Source organism: Mustela nivalis (genome assembly GCF_964662115.1).
Source record: "Mustela nivalis genome assembly, chromosome: 6".
NCBI lineage: Eukaryota > Metazoa > Chordata > Mammalia > Carnivora > Mustelidae > Mustela > Mustela nivalis.
Genome location: NC_139025.1, coordinates 99481422 through 99500426, shown reverse-complemented (window position 1 = coordinate 99500426; position 19005 = coordinate 99481422). Strand labels below are relative to the sequence as shown.

At 37.5% G+C, this 19005-nt stretch overlaps 1 protein-coding gene across 9 annotated transcripts in view; it reads left to right on the top strand.

Annotated features, from left to right (window-relative positions):
- The window catches only part of MAP2K5 (mitogen-activated protein kinase kinase 5), a 260586-nt gene that overhangs the window by 76201 nt on the left and 165380 nt on the right, over positions 1-19005 (top strand). For all 9 annotated transcript variants that reach the window (XM_082737007.1, XM_082737004.1, XM_082737010.1 and 6 more), the window contains exons 9-11: positions 9370-9409; positions 17957-18025; positions 18126-18207. In XM_082737007.1, coding sequence (XP_082593133.1) covers positions 9370-9409; positions 17957-18025; positions 18126-18207 — 191 coding nt within the window. The remainder of the gene's footprint in view (positions 1-9369; positions 9410-17956; positions 18026-18125; positions 18208-19005) is intronic.

The following is a 19005-nucleotide window of genomic DNA, read 5'->3' as shown; positions in this document are numbered from 1 at the left end:
CGCTGAGCAGGGAGCCTGACACGGGGCTCAATCCCAGGGTCCTGGGATCAAGACTTGAGCCAAAGGCGGATTCTTTTTTTTTTTTTATTTTTTATTTTTTTTATTTTTTATTTTTTTTTTTTTTAAAGATTTTATTTATTTATTTGACAGAGAGAGATCACAAGTAGGCAGAGAGGCAGGCAGAGAGAGAGGAGGAAGCAGGCTCCCTGCTGAGCAGAGAGCCCGATGCGGGACTCGATCCCAGGACCCCGAGACCACGACCCGAGCCGAAGGCAGCGGCTTAACCCACTGAGCCACCCAGGCGCCCCAAAGGCGGATTCTTAACTGACTAACCAGGCACCCCATTCTAAGATTTTTATATCGTTTGAGAGAAGAATAAAGATAACAATTAACTTAATATTTTGTTGAATCTGGTATGATTATTAAAAATTGTATGGGTAACAAAGGCAAAGAATGAATGTATTACTTCAAAAGAAGTAGAAGGAATAAAAGTGTTCCAGGAGAGAGGGAGGTGTATAGTAGATGAATCAGTGATAGGAATAGATGCAAATATATCAGTAATTATAATTAATATAGGCAAAAATAAATATCTAATTATAATAAATATATTGCCAACTAATAGATTGGTTAGATTGAACTTTTAGAAATATAGTTATGTGCTATTTTAGACGATTTTAGCATCCATTCCTGAAATATAGACAGAGAAAGATTGAAAGCAGAAGGATGGGGAGAAGATACCAAATACTTACCAAAGGAAAGCTGTGGTTATATTAATATAAGAGAAAAAAAGATTTTAAGACAAAGTATTATTGGGAGGTACCTAGGTGGCTCAGTGGGTTAAGCATCCCCTGATCTCAGCTCAGGTCTTGATCTCAGGGTCTTGAGTTCGGGCCCTGCACTGGACTCCATGCTGGGTGTGGAGCCTACTTAAAAAAAAAGTATTATTAGGGATAGAAGGGACTACTATACGTTAATAGAAGAAAAAGACCATAATTACATAATAGCTCTAAACTTATATGTAACTAATAACCTTAAGATACGTAAAGTGAAAAATGGTGAGAATTAAAAGGAAGATTTGATAAATTCAGTTATAGTGGGAAAATGCCTCTTGGTAATAAATAGGTTAGTCAGACCCAAATTAGTAAGCATACAGAAGATTTGAAGACCATGATCAACAGGCTGGTTACATGGTTAGACGTAGAACTCTTTGTCAGTCAAATGAGAATATATGTTATTTTGAGGTACAGAAAATTTAATTTTTTAAAAACCAAAGGCCACAAAGCAAGGTACAGAAAATTTAATTTTTTAAAAACCATAGGGCACAAAGCAAGTCTCAGTAAAGTCTGAAACATACAGATGTTTTTCTTTAGTTTAGAGTGGTTAGTTTAGAAATTATTAGTGGTTAGTTTAGAAATTATTAATAAGGGCACTTGTCTGGCTCAGTCAGTAGAGCCTGTGACTCTTGATTTCAGGGTCATGAGTTTAAGCCCCATGTTGAGTGTAGAGCTTACTTTAAAAAAATAAATAAAATTTTAAAAAGTTAAAAAAAGACATCATTAATAAGTTAACTTTCATACATTTGGAAATTAAAATGCACCCATCTGAACAACTTATGGGTTGTATAATACATTATCATGGAATAAAAACATTTAGAGCTGAAAAAAACCATACGTGAATACTCATGTGATTCAAAGTCATTACCTAAAGCATAGTTTTTTGTATAACATTAGAGAAGAGTAACTGGATATTAATAGGTTTAGCATCTAACTTAAGAAAATTTTTTTTGATGGAAGGAAGGAAAGGAGTACAAAAGAAAAAATAAATCAAAATTCAAGAAACAACTCAAGAAAACCAACAGTTGGTTGCTTGGAAAAATTGACTAAGTATAACAGAAAGAAGACACAAATAACAAACTTTGGGTGAAAAAAGGAGACGTAATTCTAGATAGCAGAGATTTTTAAAATAAGAGGCTACAGTGAATAACTTTATGACAAAATTGAAAACAAAGTGGACAATTTCCTAGAAAAACCTAAAACTGCCTAAAGAAAAATAAAAAAACAAAAATAGACCTATACCAAGTAGAAATAGATCCATTCAGTCAACAAATATTTATAAAATGTGCCCAGCACAGTTTTAGGCACTGGAGATACAGTAGTGAATAAAAAAACAAAAGTACCTGTTTTCGTGGAGCTTGCTTTCTAGTGGTAGGAGACAGATAATAAATTAATAAACTGTGTTAAGTATTGATAAATTCTATGAAGAGTAAAGAAAGAGAGAATGAGCTCTTTTATGTAGGATATTCAAAGAAGTAACTGTGGACCTGCAGGAAGTAAGAGAGCAAACCAAGTGGATATTGAAGGAAGAGTTTTCCAGGCCTGAGGAGTAGATGCAAAGGGCCTGAGGCAGGTGGATATTTGGAGGAGTAGAGTGAGTACTGTGGATAAGGGAGATTGGCAGAACCAGAAATCAGTGAGTAACCATGGGCCAGATCTTGGTATTCTTCTAAAGACTCTTGATTCAGCAGTTGGAAATCTACCCTTGAAATAGGGATAATGATAATAACTTCTACTTATATGTCAAATGATATCTCAAAGTTGGGGAAAAATGATTTTTACTCATAAGATTATGGAATCAATTAATTAAATGCATGTAGAATTTCTTTGTAAAGCTTCATCCAAGTGATGTTCTTTTCACCCAGAGGTAGTACTCATTTTGTGAGTATTTATTAAGTATGGAGCACCTACCATGCCAGGACTTGTGCAAAGTGTAAAGAATACAAAGATGATTAAGACATGGTAGTGTTTCCTACCCATATGGAAGATAAATGTAAGTAACTTTTCTGTAGTGTGCTAAGTGTTATAACAGAGATACTAAAGTCTAAAGACTAGGAGAGGCTTCAGATTTTTATTTTATAATATGAGGGTGTATACTGAAAAAAGGTATATAGATTTTTTTTAAAAGATATGATTTACTTATTTGACAGACAGAGATCACAAGCAGGCAGAGAGGCAGGCAGAGAGAGAGGAGAAAGCAGGCTCCCCTTGGAGCAGAGAGCCCAATGTGGGGCTCGATCCCAGGACCCTGATATCATGACCAGAGCCAAAGGCAGAGGCTTAACCCACTGAGCCACCCAGGTATATAGATTTTTTTAAAGGTAGTTTATATTAATAATAATTAACAACAGCTTTCCTGGGGCGCCTGGGTGGCTCAGTGGGTTAAGCCGCTGCCTTCCGCTCAGGTCATGATCTCAGAGTCTTAGGATCGAGTCCCGCATCGGGCTCTCTGCTCAGCGGAGAGCCTGCTTCCCTCTCTTTCTCTGCCTGCCTCTCCATCTACTTGTGATTTCTCTCTGTCAAATAAATAAATAAAATCTTAAAAAAAAAAAAAAAAAACAACAGCTTTCCTGTTAAGCTAAGGAGAATGAAAATTAGGCTTCTCATTTAGCAACAGTGATGGTCAGGTGGTTTCTGCTGAGACAAAACACCAGATGTGGCACTTAACGATACCAGTCTGCAGTATAAATAAGTTTTGGCAAGAGCTAACGGTGGTGAGACCCTGAATCTTGGTATAGCTGTAGCCTTTCAGATGACTGATTCTTTGTCTTCAACAAGTTGGTTTATCATGAAATAATAGAACTTGAATTTCTTAACTGAAAATTACACAGCGCAGGCTTCTGCCAGTCTTCATTATGAAAGCTTTATTAGCCTTCTTTTGTAGAGCACACAGTCTGACTCTTAAAAGCATAGAGAGAACTCTTTCAATCAGTTTTAGCAGGTTTTACTTGTAAACCACCTAGCTACCCTGAAAACTTCCTTGGATCCTGACATTACTGCACGTTTACAGTGCTCCAGGCCCTGTGCTCAGTGCTCTACCTACATCATCTCATTGAGTCCTCACAACTCTATCAAGTAAGGTCTGATTACCCCCTTTCCAGACTTGAGACATGATGAGGTTTTCTAATAGTTCAGGTTCACGTTAGGAAGTGGTAGAGCTGGAACATGCAAAAGAGTGAAACTGGACCATTTTCTTTCATCATATACAAAAATAAACTCAAAATGGATTAAAGACCTAAAATCCTTAAAGAGAGCACAGGCAGTAATTTCTCTGACATAGTGACATTTTTCCAGCTATGTCTCCTGTGGCAACGGAAACAAAAACAAAAATAAACTTTATTGGAACTACATCAAAATTAAAAGCTTCTACACAGCAAAGGAAACAATCAACAAAACTAAAAGGCAATATACAGAATGGGAGAAGATTTTTACAAATGACAGATTCAGTAAAGGGTTAGTATCCAAAATATATAAAGAACTTACACAACTGAACACCCAAAAACCAAATAATCAGTTTTAAAATGGACAGAAGATACAAACATTTTTCCAGGGACAACATCCAGGTGGCCAAGAGACACATGAAAAGATGCTCAACATCACTCACTGTCAGGAAAATGCAAATCACAATGAGGGGGCGCCTGGGTGGCTCAGTGGGTTAAAGCCTCTGCCTTCAGCTCAAGTCATGATCCCAGGGTCCTGGAATCGAGCCCCAAGTCGGGCTCTCTGCTCAGCAGGGACTCTGCTCAGTCTGCTTCCCCCCACGTCTGCCTGCCTCTCTGCCTGCTTGTCATCTCTGTCTGTCAAATAAACAAATAAAATCTTAAAAAACAAGACCACCACAATGAGGTATTTTCCCATACCTGTCAGAGTGGCTAAAATCAATACAAGAAAAACAAGTTTGGGCAAGAATATAGACAAAAAGGAGCTCTCTTGCACTGTTGATGGGAATGCAAGCAGCTGCAGCCACAATGGGAGACAGTAGGGATGTTCCTCGAAAAGTTAAAAACAGAACTACCCTATAATCTAGGAATCACACTACTGGGTATCTACCCAAGGAATACAAAAATAGTAATCCAAAAGGATACCCACACCTGAAGTTTATAACCTCATTATTCCCAATGGCCAAGATATGGAACAGGCCAGGTGTCCATCGATTGATGATTGGTATATATACACAACGGAATATTACTCAGCCGTAAAGAAGAATGAAATCTTGTCATTTGCAACAACATAGATGGAGCTAGAGAGTATAATGCTAAGAAAAGAGAAAGACAAATACCGTATGATTTCACTCATGTGTCGAATTTAAGAAACAAAAGAAATGAGCAAAGCAGGGGGTCAGGGTAAGAGAAACAAACCAAGAAACAGACTCTTAACTGTAGAGAACAAACTAGTTCTTACCAGAGCAGAGATAAGGGGGTGGGTTAAATAGATGATGGCGATTAAGTAGTGCACTCATCATGAGCACAAGGTATTGTTTGGAAATGTTGAATCACTGTATTGTATGCCTGAAACTAATACTATGTTAACTAACTGGAATTGAAATAAAAACTTAAAAAAAAGAAGTGGTGGCAGAATGGCGATCAGAACCTGAGCAATGACTTAGAACCTACACCCTGTGCTCTTCTGCCTCCCATGATAGATTAGCAATACTTGCAGAATGTTTCTTTGCCTGGAAAGACACAGATGTGATGGCCCTAAGCCTGATGGAAACAGTATCTTTGTAAGTTTTTTGTTGTTTTTTTTTAAGATTTTATTTATTTATTTGATAGAGATCACAAGTAGGCAGAGAGGTGGGCAGGGGTGGGGCGGGGAGCAGGCTGCCAAGCAGAGAGCCCGATGTGGGGCTTGATCCCAGGACCCTGGGATCATGACCTGAGCCAAAGGCAAAGGCTTTAACCCATTGAGCCATCCAGGTGCCCCTTTCTTTGTAAGTTTTGAATTAAGTATTTCCCTGACCTGCAGTTAAGAAAACTTAAACATCACCATATTTTTCCTTAAGGTCCTAAAATATATGTACTGTGCCACAGTTACAGTCCTGGCCTTGTCATTGACTAAGTTTGGACAAATTCTTTAAGCCTGGCTTTTGGGTGTTTACAATGTAAAAAGTAGGGATTAGATTAGATAATTCTCTATGTGACTTATGAGCACAATAAATTATCTGATTCTGTACAAAAAAATTAAAGGTCGATACCAACTTTTTGTCACTCATCTAAAACCTTTTGTTCCAAATGAAAAAATAATTTAAGAAAATATGGACAGTAAGTGTTCCCCTCTTTTACTCATTTTCTTGGTATTTTAAGTACTCAAAAAATTTATACCAGGCTATTGGTTCATGACATCCGAAGTGTATATGTTGTGTGCTCAATTTTAAGGGCTGGGGATATTCCCAGAAGGTCTGTGCTGGTCACAAAGCAGAACACTCAAGGACTCAGCACTAAAAATATAACATAAAAATGCTTCTTTCATGCACTCATTGGAACAGGTAATTACTGTGGCAACAATAAACTAATTTGAAGTGTTAGCTGTTAATTAAGACAATGCAGAGGTGTATGGTTGTCCTTTGGTGTAACCAGAGCCTCCATTCAAACTTCATTAATCACTTTATAGTTAATGTGTTGGGGAAGGTCAAGACAATTGAGATGGAGTACCCATTGAAAGTAAACAAATTCTTTTCTCCAGGTAGAATGCCATTTGCAAAGTTAAAGGACACATTGGACTCATGCCGGGCCTTGCCTTTGTCATCCACTTCTCCTGGATGATTAAATGTTACACGGGTACTGTCATTGCAGTGTAAACCAAACCTCAGAGCGTCTTTATTGCTCGAAATCGAACCCAAACTTCCACGGATGAATTAGCGTGCGTCATAATTAAATCATCAAGCCTCTCCCTTTTAATTCACTTGGAAATAGGAGACCTTTCTTTTGGAAAAGACATCAGCTTTCTTGACAAGCTTATTAAGTTGCCAAACTATCCAATATGGTATACACATTAGACTATCTTTTAGTCATCTCCTTATCACTGCTGTTGATCTCAAATGTCCAGGTGTTGCTTGTTGTCCAAAGTAACACCACTATTCTTTTTGCAAATTTTGAATCCCTGTGTATGCATTCAACATACACAACAATATGTTTTATTTTCGTATTTCAGTCCTGGGTTAGGAATTCTAATATACAGCATTTTTAAAAGTTGAAATTGGAATAATTTATGGTGTACAGGGGGAAAATAATATATCATTAAATCTTACATATTATATTAACTATATTTGCATAGAATAAGGTTATTAACTTCCTTCAGATCACATTTCAGTTTAGCTTAGTCCAACAACTTCTCTGTCAGGCAGTGAGAAAAATAGTGTTAGTCATTATATACCAGTATATTATATGAGTTCAGATACATCATGAATCAAATCATGACCTGAAATGTAGTTTCACATTATAAAAATCTGGTATTAACATACATATATACAACATACAATTAAATGGTAACTTATTCTGGGGCACCTGGGTGGCTCAGTGGGTTAAAGCCTCTGCCTTCAGCTTGGGTCATGATCTCAGGGTCCTGGGATCGAGCCCCGCATCGGGCTCTCTGCTCAGCGGGGAGCCTGCTTCCTCTCTCTCTGCCTGCCTCTCTGACTACTTGTGATCTCTCTGTCTCTGTCAAGTAAATAAATAAAATCTTAAAAAAAAAATGGTAACTTGTTCTGAAACTAGTATAATATGAGGATTCCATTTATAAAATGTATACCACTTTATGTAAAGTATAAAAATTTTTAAAATAATTTAAGTTTTATAATTCTATTAGTATTTAATATACTAGGGAGGTTGATACTTAGAGAAAATCTTTAGACATCTTACAGATTAAAAAAACTTCAGTAAAGTGAACAGTCACCACTTAGTTTTTATAATCTTGCCTTTCTTTAAATGTGATATTCTTGAATTAATTTATAATTAATTGTTAAAAGCTAAGTTTACCTTATGTAGTTGGCTTGACCTTTGTATACTCAAATATGAAAAGCAGAACACATTTCTTTTAACACTAATATATGTAGTATTTACATACATATATATATATATTTCTAGTCTTACCTAAATTTATAACATTTTGTATGTGAAAAGTTACAAATATTTGCAGGCCTTTAATAACTAAACCATTTCTGTAAGTTGGTCACTTAAAAAACACTTGTCAGTGATTGTAAAAACTTTGTAAATTTGCTAAAAAATCATTGAATTACATACTTCATTGAATCTTACATATGTAATTGCACCTTAGTAAAGCTGTTAAAAAATTTGTCAAAGCAACCAGAGATTTCTTCCAAAACAAAAGGGAGCGATGTTTTCTTTTTGATAATAGGAGAATATATGTTTTATTTTTATTTTAAGAAATGGGCAGTTTCTCCTACCAAATCATTGCCAAATCATCATTGGGAGCCTGATAAATGTATTTTGCAACTCAACAGGTTAAAGGGAATTCCCAAGAAGCTAACTTCCATTCCCACCCCCACATCTTCCCCATGCAATCACATCTTAACACAGCTGGGTGAGAGGAAGAACACTGCTTTTGGCTGATGTGCAAGTCTGTACTTTTATAGACTTCCAATAATAGTGCTTGTTGATTTTGTGTGGTTTGTCTTGACATTTTTATATAAGACAGATTGTCCCTGAATAATGGTCAGAATGTACAGTCCATGTAAAAGTGGTGTGGAAGACCACGTGTCATTTAAACACAAAGGGTCTTAATGAGAAGTAATGGTATCTTATTTCTGCAAACCTTACTCCCTTAACTCTTTTTCATAAATGAATGTATTTTTATTCCTTGATTTAAACTGTAGTTATTTCCCTTTATCCGATCATTTGAGCTTGTCTCTTTTCTAAAGCTTTTTTAATTTTGAGAGATGCCAGCTTTAGGAAAAGATGAACCACATACTTGAGCCTGATTAAGTCTGTGATCTCTTATATGAACTTATATCTTAAGCCATAGCTAATTCCGAGTGTTCTGAGATTATTTTGATGAAATGTAGGTATATAGTGTATCTGTTCCTGTAATTGAAGGAAACAAAAGGAAAACCTCCCACTTTATATGGCTCTATACAGTGTTTAGCAGAAGACTTCAGAAGATCCCCCCCACCTCCCCCCCCCCACGCCACCCACAGTGCCAGTCAGTTGTAAGGGTCTGGAGTCAGAAGAGGTCTGACTCTTCAGACCTCTGAGGGTTTGAGGTCTAGTTCTGCCACTTACTGACTTCATGCTGCTGGGAAAACTGCTTAGCTTTTCTGGACCCCAGGGCTCTCCATCTATAAAGGGAGGATAATAATACCAGCATTACCTCAGAGGGTTATTTTAAGGTAATGTATGATGAGTCACTGTGTAAACCATGGAGCTCAATAGAAATATGAACTGCTAATGTTATTAGTGTTCTTTGAAAGTATCATATATCTCATCACTACAGATATGTTCAGATTCACATTGATGTCCTTAATCATTCTGCAGGTTGTTTAGTATCCCAAGTGATTTTGTTATTTTTTTCCTTCCCATAGAGCATATCATGTCCCGAGTGGGAAAATATTAGCTGTAAAGGTAAGTGCTGAATAAATTTTATGAAATTCATGAAGCTCTTTATTTTAAAAGATTTTATTTTATTTTTATTTTATTTATCTAAGAGAGAGAATAAGAAAGAGCGGGGGGAGGGGGAAGGGGAAGAGGAAGAAACAGACTCCCTGCTGAACAGGGAGCCTGACACAGGACTTGATCCCAGGACCCTGAGATCATGACCTGAACCAAAGGTAGATGCTTAACGACTGAGCCACCCAGGCACCCCGAAATTCATGAAGTTCTTGATGCTCACTACTTTCTTTTCCCCTGTTAGCTTGAGTCACAGGTATCATGAAAGAGGAGATGGAGTGGTTTAACTGTTGGATGGTAGGTTATGGAAGCTATGGTCCTGTTGTGATACTCAGCTCCCTCCTCTCTCAGAGGGTACCTTCACCCCTAAAGCACTGCTTTCCCATCTGTTGAGTTATTTGTTCCTTTAGATAACATAACTCTTAGATTGTTGCTGTTAAAATATTTAAAGACAGTCAGCTTTAGTTTATTCACACCAAGAGAGGGGAGCATTCCTATAAATCATCTGCAAAACTATTTGGCCTTGTAAGTGCATTATAATTTCTCATAATTTCATACGTTTTGAATTATGTCTATTCTTGTGCATGATTATTTAGTTGGGTATGGCAAGGTGCTAACAGCTGTTTCTGGAAAGGATTAAAAGCAATTTTAAAGGAAGACACATTTAAAAAAGAGCTACTAAAGTAGAGACTTTGAATAAATGAAAACAGTAGGTGTTTACAAATACGCTGTCTACTAGACCTGACCTTAAACTGAGCTTTAGAGAGAGGACTATATCTCACTTTATATCCCTAGGTTCTATAAAATTTATAAAACATACTAAATGCTTAAACTGAGTTGAGGGAATGATTTAAGAGTAGTTATGAATATTGAGTTTAAACTTTATCTGAGTTGATTGAATGAATGATTAAAGAGTAGATACAATTAGACATGCCTAGGTGGCTCAGTCCGTTAAGCATCTGACTCTTCGTTTTGGCTTGTGTCATGATCTCAAGGTCTTGAGATCAAGCCCGGCATCATTTTCCCCAGTCCACATGGAGTCTGCTTGAGATTCTCTCTCCCTGTGCTCCTCCTACTTGTGCTCTTTCTCTTTTTCTCTCTAAAGTGAATGAATAAATCTTTTTTTTTTTTTTAAGATTTTATTTATTTATTTATTTGTTTGACAGACAGAGTTCACAAGTAGGCAGAGAGGCAGGCAGAGAGAGAGATTGGAGGAAGCATGCTCCCCGCCGAGCAGAGAGCCCGATCCGGGGCTCGATCCCAGAACCCCGGGATCATGACCCAAGCTGAAGGCAAGAGATTTTAACCCACTGAGCCACCCAGGTGTCCCTGAATGAATAAATCTTAAAAAATAAAAATAAACTTCTTACTTAGCCCTGAGCTTCTTGGTAGCCAAAGCAAAAACCATGTAACTTACTTAACAGTCCTACTGTGGAGAGTAGAGAGAAAGAAATGTGCTATTTCTTCAAAACCGGCGTTTTTGTTTTTTTTTAATTAAATCTTAGCAGAAATTTATTTCAAATAAAAAGACACAACAGGCTGTAAGTAAAAGGCTATATCAGCCTCTTTTTCTCTCTTAGTCTTTTTTTCTCTCTTTAATGGTTCATTTTTGGATAGTTTCTGTTGTCATATACTCAGGTTTTCGTCCACATTGTCTAATCTTCTGTTAACCTTGTTTGTTGTATTTTTCATTTCAGACGCTGTACTTTTTATCCCTAGAAGTTTGTGTGACCTTTTTATATCTTCCACATCTTTACTTAACATGCTTAATTTTCCTTCTGTCTTCTTGAATATATGTAATGTAGTTACAGAGTATGTGGAATATGATTAACTGAATTGATGGTTTTGTCTATTAATTCCATCAGATGTAGCATTTGGGTTCAGTTTTGACTGATTGCTTTCCCCCCCCTCATTTTGGGTTGTATTTTCTTATCTTTTTAAAAAGATTTATTTTTATTTATTTTAGAGAGAGGGTAAGCAGGTAGGGGGAGGGGCAGAGGGAGAAAGAATCCTGAAGCAGACTCTACACTGAGTGCAGAGCCTGACACAGGGTTCGATCCCAGGACTCTGAGATTATGACCCGAGCTGAAATCAGGCGTCAGCCCCTTAAGCTACTGAGCCACCCAGGTGCCCAGTTTTTTCTAATTTTTTAAAAAATCTTATCATTAAGATTGGATGCTAGTCATGCATCATAGACACTAGATTTTTTTTTTTTTGTATTCTTATAAATATTCTTGAGCTTATTCTGAGAAGCTGTTTAGTGACTTTGAAACAGTTTGATCATTTCAAGACTTGCTTTTAAGCTTTATTAGTTGGGACCAGCCTAGTGGTTAGTTGGGAACTAATTTACCCCCACTCAATTAAGGCAGCTGTCTTCTGTATATTCTACCAGTGCTGGTGACAGTTAAGAGGTTTTCCCCCTCTCTTGTGGGAACACAGACTCCTTCTACTTAGTGTGAGATCTGGAGATTGTTTCCTCTGGTCCTTTCTGGTGGCTCTTTCCTTGCCCTCACATGGTTTCCTGACATCCAGGTACTGATTGATCATTAATCAGCTGAAGACTCCAGGGGCCCCTAGGCAGATCCCTGGAGCCCCCTCCCTTTGGCCATCTGCCAGGGAACTCTCCCTGCCTTGGCTTCCTCAGACCCCCCAATTCCATCTTGTCAGCATAGGGAGATGGCTGAGTTTTGCCTGGAATTTCCACCCTGCACAGAAGCCTGCACACTGTCCAGTTGGTAAACTAGACAATCATAGGGCCCCTCTTACTTAATTTTCCATGTCTCAAGAATCATTGTCCTTGTTTTAACTGTTTTTAATGTCTGGAAGCCTGTTAATCTTTCTGGGTTCGGTTTTGTTTTGTTTTGGATCTCTTCCTTTCTTGTCACCACTCTAGTCCAGGTGCTTGTTTTGTCTCTTGTCAGACACTGAACCGCGTTTAAAGTGCTCTCTCAAAAGTGGAAGCTACCATTTATTGATCATTTATACTCTACTAATAGGCACTCTGTGGACCCTTTCCTCATTTAATTATGAATTAATAAATAGCTTGCTGAAGGTCCCACAACCAGTAGAACTAGAATTTGAAGTCGGGCAAGTCTTGCCCCCAAGTTCATGCTCTCAAACTGTGTAGCATATTGCTGCTCACTATCCTCAGATCTGCCTTCCCGGAGGATAGTGCTGATCCCATCTCCTCCCCTCTCAAAAGCCTTCCAGGGCTCTACATTACTCCCAAATAAGCTAAAAATTCTATGGGCTGAAACTCAGGATCTTCCACAGTATGTCATCAGCCTGCTTTTTATAGCATTATCTCATGTGTCTGAATGCCGTGCTGCTTTTAAGTTGAACTCATTGCTTTATCTGAACCCAGGTACTTTCACACTTCAACACTTTGATTCACGTCTTTTTCTCTAATTAGAATGCCTTCACCCATGTCTCTACCTATCAAAATTCTTAACACCCTTCAGGGGTCAGCTCCAAAGCCCACTCCTGTATTGAACGCACATAGATAAATCCTGTCACATATGGTCTGTCTATCACTCACTCACTTTTTCCTTTGAACCTCTCTAGAATTCTCCGTATGTGTTTCTTATGGATGTTATCACATACTGCCTTGTATTTTGCTATTAATATACGTGTGCATTCTCTCCTTACATTGAAATCTCTTTGTAAGTAGAAAACATATCTTATTTATCTTCTTGTCTTACTCATGGAATCATGCAGAACCTTGCACTTGGCCCTACATAGAGGATTGCATGTAATAACTAGATGTTCAACACATAATTTGTTGAATGACTGAATAAATAAATTTCTTTCATTTGTTCTTCATTCATTCATCTTTTGAAGCAGCGTCTTGAAAGGTTCAGCTCACATACAAAATAAACCACAGTGTTCTTTGTATGGACCATTGCTCTCACCTAGAATAGCTCTTAGTGTGTGTGTGTGTGTGTGTGTGTGTGTGTATGGGTGAAATGAAAGGTTAAGAGTTAGAAGTGCATTTGATCTTTTCCTGACCCTCTCCTGACTTTTGTGTGACTTCAAGCATGTCACTTGAACCTCTCCGTGACCTCAGCTGTGCAATGGGGCTGCCTCATGTCACAGAGGGATTGTGAAGAGCAGCAAATCACAGTCCTTGTCTAAACAGAATCACCTGCAGGGTTCTGACGCCCACATAGAATGATGAGGGAAATTTAATTTCCCAAGCCAAGTGGTCAGTTGGACCAATACTTTGAATGTCTGTGGGAGCAATTAGATGAGAGTCCTTGAAAAATCTATCCGTTTTCTCTTCCTACTCAAAATATTTCTTTTTTTTGTATTTCTAAATGTTTTTACTTTTTTTAGACTAACAAAAGAATATTGTAGTGTTTCCCCTTTCAGACTTCAGAGGTGGGAAAACATCATTTCCAGTCTTTTTTCCTTTTTCTGATATTTTAAAAAGACTAGAAATACCTTGGGTTTTTATTTTATACCAGTGAATTTAGAAAAATTTCTACCTTCAAGAGAACATTTTGGAAAATGCTAACAAAAGATAACTGTTTGATAATGACTAACTCATGAAATGTGTTTCTAACTCGCTTTATTGGGGAGCGGGGGTGGAGGTAAGTGAGCAGTTGCAAACAGAGCAGAAAACAAATAAAAATACTGTTAGCCATCTTGGCAAACGGAGCCTTTTTATTTCATTAATGTATTCTATAAAATCTTTCAAAGTACAGCCCAATAGATTTCCTGTTATTTTTTATTTTTTAATTGGGAAAAAGTCACCTAAGAAGAAATTTCTTAGCTTGTATATAGCATGTGCTGATTATCATTCTTTGACTGCTTTGGGTTTCTGCTGCTTTTAAACTAGCATTTAAATGGACCATTTGATTAATCATTTGTATACTGACTGTAATCCTCCCAAATTTCCTTTCTGAGTTGTACATACTGTAAAAGACAATTATGTCGCCACAGATTAAATAAGCGAATTAAAACAGAATAGAGGCTTAATTTGACCTGTGATTTTGCTCTCCTTCCCTTTAGTGGAGCGTGTGCCACTCCAGCAAATAAATGAAGTCATCCATGACAGCTTGTGATGAATTGCCGTATTTATACTGTATATTTTAATAGCCTCACACTAATTTAAATTGAGCACAGAGTAAATTATAATTCAGTCACTTGACTGCTTATATTTAACTTGACAACTCATCCTTATTTGTCCTGGAGGTGTAGTAGAGAACAGCAGAAACGCGCCCAGGTACTTTAGCTTCTCACTTAACCCTTTCTCCCTGAAATCCTTCATGTGCAGATCCTCTCCAGTTTGAAAAAGGGAGCTCTTCCTTAGGAGGAAAAAAAATCACAATGATAATGAAGACTCGAGGAATCCATACTTTCCTTGTACTTTAAAAAAAGATTGGAATTTGCCAGGCTTTTTCCCATTGCTTTCAAATAAGGAATTGGACTTACTTTGAGTAGTTAAAAGCTCTCTCCCAGGAATGCCCTAGGGAAGGAGAATTAACCTTCTACCTACAAGTCTCCCGGAAAATGGAAGAGCATTTCTGTAGAGTTATTTTAAGGTGAATTTTACGTTCCCTCTTAAGTTCCAGAAAGTACTTTATTCACTTTTGCACCGTTATGGGATCTCCACTATTCTCAATCATAAGAGATACCAAGGATGATCCAGACACACTGGAATGCAGTGGGTTGGCCCCACAAATACAGTATTACTTGCTACGTTTTAGGTCAGTGTGGCACTTTTATTTATTTTGGTGTTTTTGCCTTCGGTGTTAAATTCAGTGGTAGAAATCAAGCAGCCTCCTTCCTGTCTAGAAACAGCTTCTTATTTACAGGATTATGGTTGTAAGGAACACTGTAATTAAATCCCACATCACTTCATGGGCACTGCTATAAGTAAGACCCTGCGTGGGATGCTAGGTGTAGGAGTAGGGGGACTAGGGAAAGATGCCCGAGACTCGGTCCTTGCCTTTGTGGGACTTACAGCTGCTTTACCTCTCTAGGCTTGTGGTTTTAGTAGATAGGCATGAATGCCACAGCTGAATGTGAGAAGGTACAATAACAAGGGCCAGAGCTAGAAATAAATTCTGGTAGAGGGCTTTGGGGCTGGCTTCATGGAGGTGGTAGTGGCATTCAGGCTGGGTCCAAAAGATGAGAAACGTTTTTACGATTAGTAACTGTGGGGTGGAGTGAGGAGGCACACTTCAAGTGGGGGAACATAGGACCTGTGTGTGAGGCACCAGTACAAAGCACCCGTTTCTGCGTGGGTGGTATGGGGTGAGCATGGCTGCCTTTCATATCATCTGGCTTCACATGACAGTTGGGTTTGTGGTGGGGAGAGTGGGAAAAGGAGTTGGAATAACTAGATTGTAGAAGAATTCTTTGAATGTCATGCTAGAGTTTTAATGTTATGCTAGGCCATGGGTACCTAATTAAGGTGCTTGATCCAAGGGAATGATAGGTCTGCAGCCAGTACTGTGGGGTTAATGGCAAGGTGTTGGCTCACCATGTGGAATCCCATCATTTCTGGAAGGGGGGCCTGGAGATGCAGTATGTCTCATTAGTCATACAGAGTACTGAATAAATGGCATTTTCAAAACCTTAGATAAATGGTTCTCAACCTTACTATGGGTTAGAAATCAGGTGGAGAGTTTTTTTACAGATATTAAGATGTGGGCCCAACCCAAGATTGATTCCATTCTTCTGGGGGTAAGGCCTATACACCAGGATTTGTTTAAAGTACCTTCATGTATTAATATAAATACCTTTATATAAAAGTAATTATAACATGAAGCCAGGGTTGAGAATGACTGCTCTGGGGTAAATAATAAGTTCATTCCTTTTAGTAGTTATTTTGGGGTGAAAGAGTCCCTGTACTTGACATAGTGGTGTGAATAGTTTTGATATTTATGGCATGGAATTGAAACAACACTAGACGAATTTATTTTGTCGCTGAGTTTTATACAGGAACAAAAATGTAAGTGAATATTGTTGGCAAATGACTATTGATCGGGAGCAGTGTTTAAATGCTTCTCGGCAGTTTTGTATTACACTTACAATCTAGTTTAGTGAGAGCTTTTATAAATAACCCTAAAGCAAAAACTCTTGATAGAAACCAGCCATGCTTTTCCCCCCCACTTTCCCCTCCCCCAAGTGGATGTCAGTACCATAAAATGTGTGTTTTAGAATTATCCTTTTCTTTCCTTGCTCTATCAGCAGTTTTCAATTCATAATTTATGGGTTTTTTTTTTTCTTTTCCAATGTGAGTGCATATATTCTGAGGTTGTAATACAAAATGTGGTTCAGTGTTGGATGGTGTATAACCGTGCTATCATGGTAATCATGAATGTTAAGTTTTTTCCTAGAAATGTCAAGAGCCAGAAACTCTGCCACAAATCTTAAAAATTATCTTTCACCTATTTTATTCTCAGCACTGTCCTTTTTTTTTTTTTTTTAAGATTTTATTTATTTATTTCAGAGAGAGTGAGATTGAGCATGAGAGGGGAAAAGGTCAGAGGGAGAAGCTGACTCCCCAGGGAACTGGGAGCCTGATGCGGGACTCGATCCCGGAACTCCAGGATCGTGACCTGAGCCGAAGGCAGTTACTTAACCAACTGAGCCACCCAGGCACCCCAGCACTGTCTTTTTTAAGTAAAAACAATTTCCCTTGAATTGGCTTCACTGAACTGTTGAGTAAAATTTGAACAGTTGATGGTCTCCTTTCTTAAGAAACAAGTGTTTGAAGTTACTTTATTCTAAGTAAACTTGTAAATTGTTTTACATTTCCATGTTACCAATCTTCCTCAGTGGTTGATACTTCAAGGAAAAACCGTAAACCACCAGGACATTCTAAGAGGCATCTGGGAATCAGGGAGGTACCTTGACATTGCTAGGCTTTGTGGCTTCTCAGCACCTTGGTTTCCTCCTTCAAAACAAGAGAATTAGATGAAATCACTTCTGTGGCTCCTTCAAGCTCCAGCATTTTATTACAGTATTAGCAAAGGAACATGACTTTGAAAGATATAAAAAGGTGACATGTTTTTAAAACTCTTTATTTCCTCATAGCAAAAAAAAAAAAAAAAGTACTTTAAATTTATTTTTACTCCTCATCCTCTCTGCTTATCACCTAGTGTCTGAATTACAAGACAATTTTTTTTTAATGGTTTCAGGGTCATTCTTTCTTCCTTTTCTGGAAATAACCAATGTGGCCAAAATAGGGTGTATAAATTAAGGGTGTTATAACTTAACTGACTTTTAAAGCCATTAATACTGACCTTTGAGACCTGGCTTTTTCCTTGGTCCCATCAATCACTTCTGTACCACCTCCCCCAATACAAAGGGTTAGGCAGATGTGAGTACAGTTCGTATTCCTGGGGGTTATAGTAGTGGAGAGGAAAAAAAGGAGCAATGAAGAGAGGAAAAAACATATATTTTCCTTTTTGTATTTCATAGTGAGTATAGCTATACTTAATTTAAAGGTGAATATATGTGTAAATGTTGATTCCTTTGTGTATTTAGGTCATACTACTAGATATTACACTGGAACTTCAGAAGCAAATTATGTCTGAATTGGAAATTCTTTATAAGGTAATCTTTTCTTGGGCATTTTCTCTCAAAAAGCATCTTACGGTATTGGCTTGCAGGTTTGTTTGTTTTTTTAACTACCTTTGTCTTATTTTTGTTACAGTGTGATTCATCATATATCATAGGGTTTTATGGTGCATTTTTCGTAGAAAACAGGATTTCAATATGTACAGAATTCATGGATGGTGAGTTTTCCCTATTATAATACTTTAAAAATGATTTGGGAGGTAGCGTACTTTAAAACCTGGTTCTGATATAGATGTCAAGTAAAATTAAAAATAATTAAAATATACTAATAATTATCTCCTTTATACTCTAAAACATCTCAGTGTTAGAGGTTCCTGGTGTTAAATATTTACAGCTGAGCTATAATTTCAAGAATGTAATTTCATTTACTTTTATTGAAAATTTAAATAGAACAGATTAAATGCTGGTCTAATCGGTAGTTTGATATTTGATTCTTCCCTACAATCTGTCTTTACTTGCAAAACAGATGTTCTGTTCTTTTAATGTTTCAATAGCCAAAACAGATTTTCTTTTAAAGAAATCTATTAACCCAATGTCCTGTGTCTTTTAGAAAGAAATCGGTTCTTAATTGCAAGATAAGAAATTGTTTTTCAACACAGCTGTTTAGCCAAGATGTGTTTAGTTTTCTTTGGACTCTAGCCCTTTCCTTTCATCTGTATTTTTCATTCATTTCTATGTTGGTAACTCTTTCTTGATCTGAATATTTGGGCAAAATGCAGATTCCTTGGTACCCTATCCCTGAAGTGATGTTGTCATTGTTATTTACCCATTTTAAATGTCTTTAGATTTTACATATTCAGTTTTTCAGTGTCTAGCACATTAAAACTCAACTTTCAGGGTGCCTGGGTGGCTCAGTGGGTTAAAGCCTCTGCCTTCAGCTCAGGTGATGATCCCGGGGTCCTGGGATCAAGCCCCACATTGGGCTGTCTACTCAACGGGGAGCCTGCTTCCTCCTC